Source organism: Mirounga leonina, unplaced genomic scaffold (genome assembly GCF_011800145.1).
Source record: "Mirounga leonina isolate KUSES-001 unplaced genomic scaffold, KU_Mleo_1.0 Mir_166, whole genome shotgun sequence".
Taxonomy (NCBI): Eukaryota; Metazoa; Chordata; class Mammalia; order Carnivora; family Phocidae; genus Mirounga; species Mirounga leonina.
The window spans coordinates 32,157,723-32,171,464 of NW_023270418.1; the positions used below are offsets into that span (position 1 = coordinate 32,157,723).

The following is a 13,742-nucleotide window of genomic DNA, read 5'->3' on the forward strand; positions in this document are numbered from 1 at the left end:
AAAAGTAAACAAGCGATCTAAGAGAGAATATACAGTGTGTACAACAAGGGAAAGAACCAGGGTCCTGTGATAGAAAACCACAACTCTAGTTTAGAGTTTTCTAACTTAGAGTGGGTGTCAGAAAAAGCTTTATAAGGAGATAACACTGGGGCGCCTGGGTGTCTCAGTCAGTTAAGCGTCTGCCTTCAGTTCAGCTCATGATCCCAGAGTCCTGGGATCGAACCCTGCATTGGGCTCCCTGCTCCATGGGGAGCCTGCTTCTCCCTCTCCCGCTCCCCCTGCTTGTGTTCCCCACCCCCTCTGTCAAATAAATAAATAAAATCTTAAAAAAAAAAGGAAAGGAAAACCTTTATAAGGAGGTAACATTGGGGTGCCCGGCTGGCTTGATCTCAGGGTTGTGAGTTCGAACCCCCCGTTGGGTGTAGAGATTACTTTAAAAATTTTTTAAATCTTAAAAAAAAATGAGGTAACACTGAGCTATGACCTAAAATGTGAGAAATAGAAATAAGAATGTTCCAGGCCAAAGGAAAGCAAGAGTAGAGGTGTTTAAAAGAAAGGATGTGACCTGTTTAAGGAATAACAAGGGAATCAGTGTGGCTGAACCAAGGTCAGCAAAAGGAGGGAAAAGATTACCGAGGGCCTTCGACCATGGTAAGAAACTCAGACTTGATTTCATGTGCAATAGGAATCCACTGAGTACACTTGAGCAGAGGAATGACATGATTACATGTTTAAGTCATCCCTCTGGCAGTTGTGCGGAAAATGTAGAAACAACAAGAAGTAGACGAAGTAAAATTCCAGAGAGGAAAGAGCCTTTTCATGTGTGAGCTGATGATCCCATCATCTTCTTCCTTGGAGAAATTTTCCTATTCTGGGTGCAGGTGGATTGGTTTAGTCCAGGCAGAGGGAATCCATTGGTAGTGAGTTTTGGGGTGACCATCAGGGGCTGGTGTAGTGGATTGGAAATTGGATGAGCTCCCAAATGCATGGTCTGTTTTAGTAAAATTTTTGTTAAATTTTGTTGCTAAATTCTGGACTAGGGTGTGGGAAGACTGGGAGACTGAGATGAAAGCTAAAAGACAAAGAGAATCCCCCCTGGTCCCATGGTGCTGAAGAAGAAAGACCCTTAAGAGGCACAGAGCCTGCCCAAACTTGTGATCAGTCTCCCCATCAAGACATTTGCCAGATTTCAAACTTGCATGGGGAAGAATGCTAAGCTCAAACCCTCTGAGGGGCAGAATGGAATTCCCCTAGTCTTTCAGAGCCGAAGAAAAATAGGCCTTTCAAACTGCAAAAGCACTTCAATGGAGGGAGAATAGTTTTTTTCAACAAATGGTACAAATAAGGTATCGTTGGGGCTGGGGCGGGTGAGGGAGGGAAGAACCTTAAGCTAAGCCTCACATCTTTTACAAAAATTAAGGAATGAAATTTATGTCTTTCAGGAATAATCATAACGGCTTTAAATGTAAAATATAATTATACTCTGGATATGGTTTAAGAGGACATGGCCATAGTAAATTAAGTTTTTATGGTGTGGACAGAGAGCTAAACAAAAAACATATAAAATATAAAACTTGTAGAAGAAAACACAAAAGAAAAATCTTAGGTACCAGGGGCTGGATGAAGAGTTCTTAGTTGTGACACCAAAAGCATAATCCATAAAAAGAAAAAAAAATGATAAACTGACTTCATTGAAATTCAAAACGTTTGCTCTGTGAAAGATCTTGTTCAGAGGATAAAACGACAAGCTACCCAGTGGGAGAGAATATTTGTGAATCACATATCTGACAAAAGACTCCTATCCAAAGCTCTTGAGACACACAGTAAAAAACCCAAACGATCCATTAGAAAGTGGACAAAAGACATGAAGACACATCTCACCAAAGAACATATATGTATAGTAAGTAAGCCCATGAAAAGATATTCAACGATACTAACCATTAGGAAGACATAAATTAAGACCACAATGAGATATCACTAACCACCTATCAGAACAACTAAATAATAACAACAGTGATGGCAACACCAGGTGCTGGTAAGAATGTGTGGAAACTAGATCACTAACATATTGCTGCTTGGAATGTAAAATGATACAGTTACTCTGGAAAGAAATCTTGCAGTTTCTTAAAAAACTAAACATACACTTACTATACAACTCAGCAGTTGTACTGTTGGGCATTTGTCCGGAGGAATGGAAATTATGTCTTTCAGGAATAATCATAACGGCTTTATTTGTGATAGGGGAAACAACAAAATGCCTTTCATCAGATGGATGATTAACAGACTGTGGTACATCCACACCTTGGGATACTACTCAGTAATAAAAAGGAATGAACTACTGATACACACAACAACTTGGGTGGATCTTAAAAGCATTATGCTGAGGGGTGCCTGGCTGGCTCAGTTGGTGGAGCGTGTGACTCTTGAGCTCGGGGTTGTGAGTTCAAACCCCACACTGGGTGTAGAGATTACTTAAAAATAAAATCTTCTTTTTTAAAAAGGCATTATGCTGAGTGAGAAAAAAGATAATCTCAAAAGGACAAATACTGTATGAATCCACTTGCATAACGTTCTAGAAATGAGAACAAAGACCTCCCTCTTACGGAGGTGGAGACCAGATCAGTGGTTGCAAGGACCAGGGATAGCAGGGGAGGGGGTGAGGATGTGACTACAAAGGAGAGAAAGCAACCAAGATGGGAGCTAAGGGGTCTTTTATAACCAAATCTTGGAAGTGACATAACATCACTTCTGCCATAGTCTATAGGTGACATAGGCCAACCCTGGAACAATGTGGGCGGGTGTTAATGACTAAGAGGTGGGAATCTTTGGGGACAGTTTTGGAGGGTGGCTTACCACACCAACAAAGGTGTTACAAGAACATCTAAAACATAAGCATAGAAAAAGGTTGAAATGATGGGAAAAAGAGTAGTCATACTAATGCTAACCAAAAGAGAGATTAGTGTTGATAAATTCAATAACAGACACAAGAGGCTTTAAGACAGAAAGCATTACGAGACTTTTTTTAAAAAAAGATTTATTTATTTATTTGAGAGAGAGAGAGAGAGCACGCACAAGCAGGGGGAGGGGCAGAAGGAGAGAGAGAATCCTGAATCAGACTCCCCACTAAGTGTGGGACTCGATGCAGAGATTATGACCTGAGTCCAAATCAAGAGTCAGTCCTTAACCGATTGAGCCACCCAGGCACCCTGCATTACAAGACTTAAGAAGTAAATGGAAGATGCGAAGTACAGACAGCACATTTAGACAATTCTTTTAGGTTTTACAGTGAAAGAAAACAGAGAAATGGACCAGTAGCTAAAGGGAGATGTGAAATCAGAGAAGTTGCTTGTTTCTTTAAATAATACTGGAGTATGGGGGTGCCTGGGTGGCTCAGTCGTTAAGCGTCTGCCTTCGGCTCAGGTCATGATCCCAGGCTGCTGGGATCGAGCCCCATATCGGGCTCCCTGCTCGGTGGGAAGCCTGCTTCTCCCTCTCCCACTCCCCCTGCTTGTGTTCTCTCTCTTGCTGTATCTCTCTCTGTCAAATAAATAAATAAAATCTTTAAAAAAAAATACTGGAGTATGCATGTTTGCTCAAGAAAATAATCCAGGAATAATAACAGCTACTATTTATTGAGGACTTGCAATATGCTAGTCATTGTTCTGAATACTACATGTGCATTAATTCATTTAATCTTTACAACAACGTTTTCAGGTAAGCACAATGTTCCCTGTCTTACAGATGAGTCTAAGGTACAGAGTAGTTAAGTAACTTGCCCAAGACCACACAGCTAAGGAGCATGGAGCTCCTGTGCAGCCTGAACCACCACACCTTGCTGCATCTGGGAGAAACTGGTGACAGAGGGTGGTGGGGTAAGATGTGAAAGGGAGGGCCCTTAGCAGAGGTGAAGGGATTTGTCTCTGATGGAACAAAAAAGTCGTTCTCACAGGCAGGAAGAAGAGAAGGATGGTAGGTTTGTAGATTTGGTCAAAGCTCTGGGAGTTTTCCATCTGATGGTTTCTATTTCCTCAAGTGAAGCAAGGGGCCAGCTGTGATCCCGGGCAGCACTTGGCACCAATGTTTCATTTTCTTCATCTACAAAATGGAGATTAGAGTATTCCTGAGGAAATTAAAAATGAAGAGCAACTCAGCCATTCCACTTCTAAGAATTTATCAAAAAAAAGGAAGAAAGAGAGAGAGAGAAAGAAAGAAAAAGAGAGAGAGAGAAAGAAAAAAGAAAGGAAAGAAAGGAAGAAAGGAGGAAAGGAAGGAAGGAAGGAAGGAAGGAAGAAAGAAAGAAAGAAAGAAAGAAGAAAGAAAAGAAAGGAAGGAAAGGAAGGAAAGAGGAAGGAAGGAAGGAAGGAAGGAAGGAAGAAAGAAAGAAAGAAAGAAAGAAAAGAAAGAAAAGAAAGAAAGGAAGAAAAAAGAAAGAAAAGAAAGGAAGGAAGGAAGAAAGAAAAGGCAGGAAGGCAGGAAGGCAGGAAGAAAGAAAGAAAGAAAGAAAGGAAGAAAGAAAGAAAGAAAGAAAGAAAGAAAGAAAGAAAGAAAGAAAGAAAGAAAGAAGGAAAGAAAGAAAGAAAAGGAAAGGAAGAAAGAAAGAAAGAAAGAAAGAAAGAAAGAAAGAAAGAAAGAAGAAAGAAAAGAAAGGAAGGAAAGGAAGGAAAGAGGAAGGAAGGAAGAAAGGAAGGAAGGAAGGAAGGAAGAAAGAAAGAAAGAAAGAAAGAAAGAAAAGAAAGAAAGGAAGAAAAAAGAAAGAAAAGAAAGGAAGGAAGGAAGGAAGAAAGAAAAGGCAGGAAGGCAGGAAGAAAGAAAGAAAGAAAGAAAGAGAGGAAGGAAGAAAGAAAGAAGGAAAGAAAGAAAGAAAAAAGAAAGGAAGGAAAGGAAGAAAGAAAGAAAGAAAAAGAAAGAAAGAAGAAAGGAAGGAAAGAAAGAAAGGAAGGAAGGAAGGAAGGAAGGAGGAAAGGAAGGAAAGAAAGAAAGAAAGGAAAGGAAGGAAGAAAAGAAAGAAAGAAAGAGAAAAAAAAGAAAGAAAGAAAGAAAGAAAGAAAGAAAGAAAGAAAGAAAGAAAGAAAGAAAGAAAGAAAGAAAGGAAATGAATTTACCCTAAAGGAAATAACCAGAGATGTACTGCACTGGGTTTCATCATCCCATTTTTTTCAACTTAACAAGCTTGTCTCCAAACAATCAGAATGGGCTAAATTTTGCTGCTGTAATAAGCCCCAACATATCGGACTTAAACTAACAAGGTCCATTTCTCCCTCACACAAAGACAGCTAGAGGCACAGGCAAACCTGCAGTGCAGCTGTCCCCAGGGCAGCTCAGCACGTATCGCCACATCAACATGGCCTTTTGCTTCCTGCAGCAGGGGGGAAAATGCACTGCAGTCTCACGCTGTCTAGTAAATAATTCTGCACACACTACTTCTGCTCACATTTCACTGGCCAAAGCAAGTCAAATAGCCTCATTGAATTTCGAAAGGCAGCTTAGTGCAATGCCCAAGGGGAGAGGAAGAGCAGAAACATCGAGAGCATCACTCAGTGACCATGGTCCCACTATGCACAAGCTGTTGGCTCTTGTGGCAGACAGACCCTAAGGTGGCCCAGGGTCCCCACTTCCTGGTATTCACATCTTTGTATAATTCCTTCTCCTTGAGTGTAGGTGGGAGCTGTGACTTGCATCTAACCAACAGAATGACAAAGGTGGCAGGATATACATGATGATGTGGCTATGACCATGTTACATAAGACTAATGCTCCTCTTGGGAGGAGACACTCTCTTTCCTTGGCTTTTAGAAAGCAAGTGGCCATGGTGGGAAGGCCCACATAGCAAGGAACTCAGAGTGCCCTCTGGCTGGCAACTGAGGCCCTCAGTCCTACTGCCCAGAAAAAAAGAAAAAATTAATGCTACCAACAACCACAAGAGTTGGAGGTCGATCCTTCTCCAGTTGAGACTCTGATGAGACCACAGCCCCAGCCAGCGCTTCAGTTGCAGCTTTGTGAGGCAGTGAAGCAGAGAACCCAGCTAAGCTATGCCCAGACTCCTGACCTACAATGTTTTAAGCCTCTAGATGTGTGTTAATATTGTTCTACACAGCTCTGCCTGAGATCCCATGCTACGCTCACTCCCAGCTGTCCCAGTCATGCTTCAGGTCTTGTTTTCAATCTCTCAGTTTCAAATCACTTCCCCTGGGAACTCCTCACTGAATCCCCAGGCTTGACTATTCCCCTTGGACACTTTCCCAGTCTGTCATACTTCTCTTTTGTCACAGTGGTAACCATAACTAATTTTTTGAGTGTAATTATTATTAAGCGGCCATCTCTGAAGGGAGGAACTGTCACATTTATTCTTGTGTCCTCAGTCCTAAGAGCACCAAAAAACCAGTGCCTGATACCTAAGCCACTCAAAACTGTTTCCCAAATGATGTTCATCACAGGGTGCATGTATACATATTTTTAACATAAATGATAAAATACCCAACAGTTAAGGACTTGGTTAAATAAATTATGGTCCTCATAAGACAGAATACTAGGAAGTTATTAAAAATCATTAGAGGGGACACCTGGGTGGCTCAGTTGGTTAAGCAGCTGCCTTCGGCTCAGGTCATGATCCCAGGGTCCTGGGATCGAGCCCCGCATCAGGCTCCCTGCTCAGCGGGAAGCCTGCTTCTCCCTCTCCCTCTGCAGCTCCCCCTGCTTGTGCTCGCTCTCTGTCAAATAAATAAATAAAATTTAAATAAATAAATAAATAAATACATAAATAAGTCATTTGAGGAAGATAACAGAAAATGTTCTAAATGATTACCAAGTTAAAAGCAAAAATAGAATAGGGGGACCTAGCTGGCTCACCCAGTAGAGCAACTATTGATCTTAGGGTTGAGTTTGAGCCTCATGTTGGGTATAGAGTTTACTTAATAAAAATAAATAAATAAATATTTTTAAAAGGTAAAAGTAGAACGAAACAGTATCCAGAGTATGACCCCAATTTATTTTCTTAAGAAGTCTTATATATAGAGGTGCCTGGGTGGCTCAGCTGGCTAAGCATCCAACTCTTAATTTTGGCTCAGATCATGATCTCAGGGTGCGAGATTAAGTCCTGCGACAGGCTCCATATTGGATGTGGAACCTGCGAAGAATCTCTCTCTCGGGGCGCCTGGGTGGCTCAGTTGGTTAAGCGTCTGCCTTTGGCTCAGGTCATGATCCCAGGTCCTGGGATTGAGCCCCACGTTGGGCTTTCTGGCTCTGCAGGGAGCCTGCTTCTCCTACTCCCCCTGCTTGTGCTCTGTGTGTTGAATAAATAAAATCATTTTTTAAAATTAAAAAAAAAAGATTCTTTCTCTCTGCCCCTCTCCCCCACCCTCACTCATGCACACTCTCTCTAAAAAAGTCTTACATAGGGGCGCCTGGGTGGCTCTTTTGTTAAGTGTCTGCCTTTGGCTCAGGTCATGATCCCAGGGTCCTGGATCGAGCCCCGCATGGGGCTCCCTGCTCAGTGGGAGGCCTGCTTCTCCCTCTCTCACTTCCCTTGCTTGTGTTCCTTCTCTCGATTTATCTGTCAAATAAATAAAATCTTAAAAAAAAAAGTCTTACATATTTATATATGTTTTATATATTTATATATAAATTTATATATATATACACACACACACAGAAACACAGTGGAAAAGATATACACCAAAATATTCGCAGAAGTCTCATCTGGGTGGTGGGATTACATGAGGTTTTTAGTTCTTGTAGGTGTTTTTCTATGCTTTCCAAATCTCAGTGTAAAACAAAGTGCCTAGCACCGAACAGATGCTCAGGAAATGTGAATCCCATTTCCGCCCCATCTCCTCCTCTCTTTGAGAAGACAGGAACCCTTGATGTTCTGGATAATGAGAAAAACAAAAGGCCAGGGGCTTCCCAAAGACCTCCCCCAACTTGGGCAGGTGCCTCCTGAAGCTTTGCTTCTTCTGTGGGTCCGCAGCCATGAACTCCACAATAGTTCATGTTCAGCTACCACCTGCCCCAGGACAAGGGTCAGCTTGGTAGAGGGGGCTGAAGTAGGCCTTGGGATCTAAGGTGCCCTGGGCAGTAAGTCTGCTTGGGGCTGTGACTTAGTGCCCACGGCAGTCTGTTTCTGTGGAAGTGCTAAGTCCCAAAGAGATAAGAGAGATTTCTGATGGAGGCACAAGCTAAGCCTCCGTATCCATGGCCCCCACCTGTTCTCTCACCCCTGGGGAGGAGGACCACACAGGACTTTGAATCAGAAGGCTGGAGCTCTAACTCCTACCTCTGCCCCCAATTCAAAACCTGGGCAAGGTACTCTGCTTGGCTGAGCATCGGATTACACAGAATGAGAGCAGCATGAAGACCCGGCCTCCTTAGGGCAGCTGATATCTGTCCATGTTGGCTACCATCGGCATTGGTCCTCTTCCCCTTGGGTCCCAAGACAGAAGCCAAGGGTGGGTGACAAAAGGTTGTTTATTTAAGCTTGATCTCTTGAGACTGTCATACATGTAAAAATATATAATTTAAAGTCAGGGAAATAATAATCAGCTTGGTGTCGCCTCCCTTCTGCCCCTTTGGTACAGCTTTTCCAACTGGCCTCCATTCCAGCTTCAAAATCCTGGAGTGTGGGGGACAGGAGTCATTTCTTGGCAGCTTCTGCCTGCGCTGCCAAATCTGCCTCTTTCTGGGCAGCCAGGAATTCAGCTCGCTCCTTCTGGAAAGCTGCCAGCTCTTCTGAGCTGAGGCTGCAGGTGCAAGGAAACAGAGTGAGTGAGTGGCCAGTCACTGCTGGGGAGTTCACAAGTGCCCACACCACTGTCTCAGAGCCCCTTCTCCCTCCCTGGACTCCCCAGCCTCCATCCCTTTGCCACCCCGCCCCCAACCCTACCTTATATTCCCTTCTCAAAGCCCCACCGGTCCTTTGAGGCCTCAGCTATACCCCAGTCCAGATTAAATGCCCCTTCCTCTGGCCCCCAAACACTTTGTACAAAGAAGTCTTCGGGCTGTGTCCCTGTGCCTCCCCACAAGCGGGAGTCAGACTGACTCACCTCTGCACTCCTAGTAAAAGTAAAGATTTGCGAAAAGTCAAGTCTATCCCTGTACCGTGCTTAACCCCCACTTCTCTGGAAACAACCGTTGGCCTCAGCATGGGATGTGACGTCAGCAGCAACAGGCCCATAAAGGGACAAGTGCTGCCCCTGCTGTTGTCTGAGTCAGATGCCCCCCCCCCCCCGCCATCCAGCTTCTCACTTCAAAGAAATAATTCCTGAGGTCATCCTAAGCTCTAGGAGAGGGCCCCCTGTTGGCCTCGGGATCAGTTCTGAACTTGCAGCTGGAAACGGCCTTCAGCCTTCCCAACTGGTCCTTCTGTCTCACCTCTCGTCCTATTCCCCACTATGCTTCTAGCACCATATGCCAGAGCACACTGCACTTCTTTGCTTCACTTTGTCACCTTCTGTCCTTCACAGGATCTTTCCACTTCTTGGAATGCTTGACCTCCTTTTCCAAGTCTCTGCTTAGATGTCACCTCCTCTATGAAGTCCTCTTTGAAACACCAGGCCAAATCAGGAGCTCTAATCTCTGTTCTCAAGACACCTGCAGTTCCTTTTGTCAACAATGACCATCCAGCAGCCTGATGATCCCCTTGTGCATCTGCCTCCAGCTCTGACCTCTGAGCTCCTTCAGAGTGGGGCCAAGCATGGCTATCTCGTTCCTAGCTGTATCCAATGTCCGGAACAATGTCTAACCCACAACAAGAACTTAATAGTCTTATTCCAAATGGATGAATAAGGCTCCCCATTCCCTAAATCTAAGGTCCTTGACTCAGAAGCTGACTCTCCCACTGTAATGGGCCCTCTCAGCTTTGCCCCAGAGTCAAGAACTTTCCAAGCCCTCCCCTCGCATTGCACCTTCCCAGGACACTCACTCCTTCACCACACGAATGCCCAGGGAACGGGCAGAGCCAATGATGGAGCGAACCACAGAGGACAGGGGCGCATCCTGCAGGGCGAAGGCCTCGTCCTGGGCTTTAACTCGGGCGATCTCATACACATGCTTCAAGGTCACCAGGCCTGCCACTTCCTTCCCTGGGAGGAAGAAACAAGTAGACCTTCAGGTGTCCCTGCTTCCTTCCAGAGCCCCCAGAATCCCAGGTGCCCGTCCTGACCCTTACCTGTCTGCCGGGCCCCCTTCTCAATCCCAGCAGCTGCTTTCAGGAAGTAGGAAACAGTGGGTTGTCCAATTTTGATTTCAAATGTCCTGTCAGGCTTAATAGGAAAGAAAATATGAGAATACGTCTTGTCTCCCCTAACCCGTACCGCCTCAGCCCAGAGAACTTCTAACTTCTGTCCTCCCTTCCCTTGACTCATCTTCCAACGGTGTCCCTCTAACAGACCATGAAACCACAGGGAAAATAAATCTGTAGCTAACAGCTTTGTCACCCCTAGTCCGGGCCCAACTCTGCTCTAGAAGCCCCAGTGAAATGGAGAGGCAAAGGGAGGAACTGCAATATGGCAGGATGGGCTCAGAAAAGATATGGTCTAGTTTCCACTGTGTAAACGAGGAAAGTGGGACTCATAATAGGAAGAGCCTCGCCCAAAGTTAGAAGCAGAGTAGCAACCCCAGGTTACCAGCCCCTCAGGAACTAAGGAGAATAGCGAGAAAGAAAAATAAACAGGATCACTAGGTGATGGGGATTAAGGAGTGCACTCGTCGCAAAGAGCACCGGGTGATGTATGGAATTGCTGAATCACTATATTGTACACCCAAAACTAATATAACACCGTATACTGACTGACTGGAATTGAAATAAAAACTTAAAACCAAACAGGATCAGAGTCCCGACTGTGCACCTTCACAAAAATCTTGGTGGGCAAAGGAATGCCTTCTTTGATGTCCTTTGTCTTCTCGTTGAACTCCTTGCAGAACTGGTTGATGGAAACCCCTCTCTGGGTGGGAAGCACAGGCGTTAGCGTGGGGAGGACATCCAGGAGATTCTTCTATCCGTCTCCTCCTTCGTCTTCACTTCCTTACGTTCCCATCCTCCTTCTGCTCTCCAGATTCAACTAACACTTTACGCGCCAGATGATTTGTACGCATCATCCCCCTACCCTCCCAACAGCCCGCTGAGAAGGGACCGAGGAAGCGGAGTCCCGAAGGGGCCGTGGAACGAACGCAAAGACAAAAAGCGTGTGGGCAGCAGAGCCGCGCTTTCAACCGAAGCCTCCCTGGCTCCGGAGCCCGCACCCTCCACCGCGTATGAGCTCCCACCCCACGGCGCCTCCCGCTCGGGATTCCAGCCACGGGTGCACCTGCCCCAGGATGGGACCTAGTGGGGGCCCGGACATGGCCTGGCCTGCCCGCACGATGGTCCGGATTACGCCGCCGGCCTCGGGCTTCCTGAGGGCCCGAGTGGCCCGATTCAGCTTCGACATGACGCCGGGTTCCTGGCTTTAGTTCACCTCAAGGCGACAGCAAGAGCAACAGCTTCGGGCGCCGCCATCCTGGGTCAGAGGTCAAGGGTCCTCACATTAGGTTTGGGCTGGCGAAGCCAATAAAAAGAAGCGTTGTTTCGGCCCTTCTATCCTCCAACCAGTAAGACAAGGAGAGTAATATGAAGGGGAGAAATCTTTTAACTCGCGATATGCAGATAGGGGAAGGCCCAATGGTTCAGATACACACATTCCTCCCGAAGAGCACTTAGGCAGTACCTCGGACAGCTAAACTGGAGGAGCAGGACCTTAATCCCGCACAGCATTGTGGGCATGGTAGTTTTGACCGCTTATGCAAATCTCGCACGTTGCTATGCTCTGGGACGCCATCTGCTGGATATGATTATAATCCCTGGGTTTGAAAGTAACCTAGAGCTCCTTCTCAGCCATGAGAATCTCTTTCTTTCTGAGCCTGTTTCCTCACCTGTTGTTGAAAGGCACTATGGTTAAGAGTACAGACCCGGGAAGCAACTACCCGGTTGCTCCTCTTGCTGGCTGTGAACTTGTTCAGATTACTTATGTTCCGTTTCCTCGCCCTGTTCAAAGAGGATTATAATATGTAGACATAGCTTTCGGGGTTGTTGTGAGGATTGTTAGCAAAGTGTGTTAGAACAATGCCTGGCACCTAGTAAGCATGTGCTATGAACTGTACAACGAGGACAAAACCTTCACAGGGCTGTTGTGAGGCTTAACAGGCCCAGAACATATTTTATACATCATGCCTGATAAAATAAAATAACAAAATAAAAATAAGCCAGCATCTTATTATGTCATTTAAAAAAAAATTTTTTTTTGAGCAGTTGCTACATTCCGGGCATGCTGCTGAGCACTTGAAGGGCATTATTATCTCATTTAATCCTCACAATGGCATGAGGTAAATTCTTTTATTATACCGCTTTTCAAACGAGAATGTTGAGGCACCAAAAGGAGGTTAAAAATACCTACCCTGTGTGTGACAAGGCTGGGAAATAAATATTGGTATTATCTGATTCTAGACCTTGTGCCATATACCATGATTCTATATTGCCTCATCTAGTAAGAGGAGATAATCCGTGTTAAACCACACTGTAAACTGTGAGGTTTTTTATTATGAATATTTTTGAACTCCCGCTAATTAAATGTGATTGTTCCTGCCTCTGAAGTTTATCAAGTTCTTTATAACGCTCTACCTCATTAGCTTTAGCAAGACTCTGGAATCAAGCTGGCTCTTTGATTTACTAGTTGTAAAACCTTAGGCAAAATAATTAACTACCCTGTGCTTTGGTTTACTCACTAGTAACATGGGGCTAATAATAGTACCAATGTCCCAGGAAATTAGTTAATTCAGGTAAAGCACTTAGAAGAGAGCCTGGCCCAGAACATGCCCAGCTAGGTATGATTTATCTCTGGGTGCCCCACAATGCCCAGCATTTATTTACAAATTTATTTACAAATAAAGACATAGATCCTTCCTAAATGAAGGAATCAGGAAACAGATGGTCATGGCAGGTGCTCAGAGAGCCAAGAATGCTGCCTGGGACACTGGGCTCTGTTGCCAATGTCCACTTTCTGTCAATGAAAGGATAGTTTTGATTATTCCAGCTCTTGCAGATTATAAGGAAACAACTCCCTAGCCTAGCTTTGGAAATGTGTGAGGTCAGAGTGTTCAGTGGTGAAAATGCGATGCGACAGGTGAGTGGGGGTCAGATCATGCAAGTCTTGTCAGCCCTTGTAAGGCTGCGGCTTGCAGTAGAAGTCATTGGAGAGGGTTAAGTAGTTGCATTTTGAAAGGTGACCTTGGCTTGGGTATGTAGAGGGATTGGAGGAGGGCAAGCCTGGATGCAGGAAGACCCATCAGGCCAGGGCAGGAAGACAGTGGAGATATGTTGGTGGCTTGGGACCAATTCAAGAGATACTTAGAAGATAGAAATATATTTTAGTCAAGAAATGCTTGTGCAATATGTACTGTGTCCGTCTTTATGAATAGTAACTCATGTAAACTTCATTATAATCCTATCAAGTGTTGGTGCTATTATTATTCCCCACTTTACAGACTAGAAAACTGAAGCCCAGGGGCGCCTGGGTGGCTCAGTCGTTAAGCGTCTGCCTTCGGCTCAGGTCATGATCCCAGGGTCCTGGGATCGAGCCCCGCATCGGGCTCCCTGCTCCGCGGGAGGCCTGCTTCTCCCTCTCCCACTCCCCCTGCTTGTGTTCCCTCTCTCGCCGTGTCTCTCTCTGTCTAAATAAATAAATAAATAAATAAATAAATAAATAAATAAATAAATAA

General features: G+C 44.9%; 1 protein-coding gene across 1 annotated transcript; it reads right to left on the reverse strand.

The window, feature by feature from the left end:
- Nucleotides 1-8,441: 8,441 nt before the first annotated feature.
- Nucleotides 8,442-11,510, reverse strand: MRPL11 (mitochondrial ribosomal protein L11). Its single transcript, XM_035013323.1, has 5 exons — nucleotides 11,297-11,510; nucleotides 10,838-10,933; nucleotides 10,159-10,252; nucleotides 9,913-10,072; nucleotides 8,442-8,731 (listed from the first exon to the last, which is right to left on the reverse strand). The coding sequence occupies exons 1-5, from the start codon at nucleotides 11,417-11,419 to the stop codon at nucleotides 8,626-8,628; spliced, it is 579 nt and encodes a 192-aa protein (XP_034869214.1). The 5' UTR covers nucleotides 11,420-11,510; the 3' UTR covers nucleotides 8,442-8,625.
- Between the last annotated feature and the right edge of the window lie 2,232 nt (nucleotides 11,511-13,742).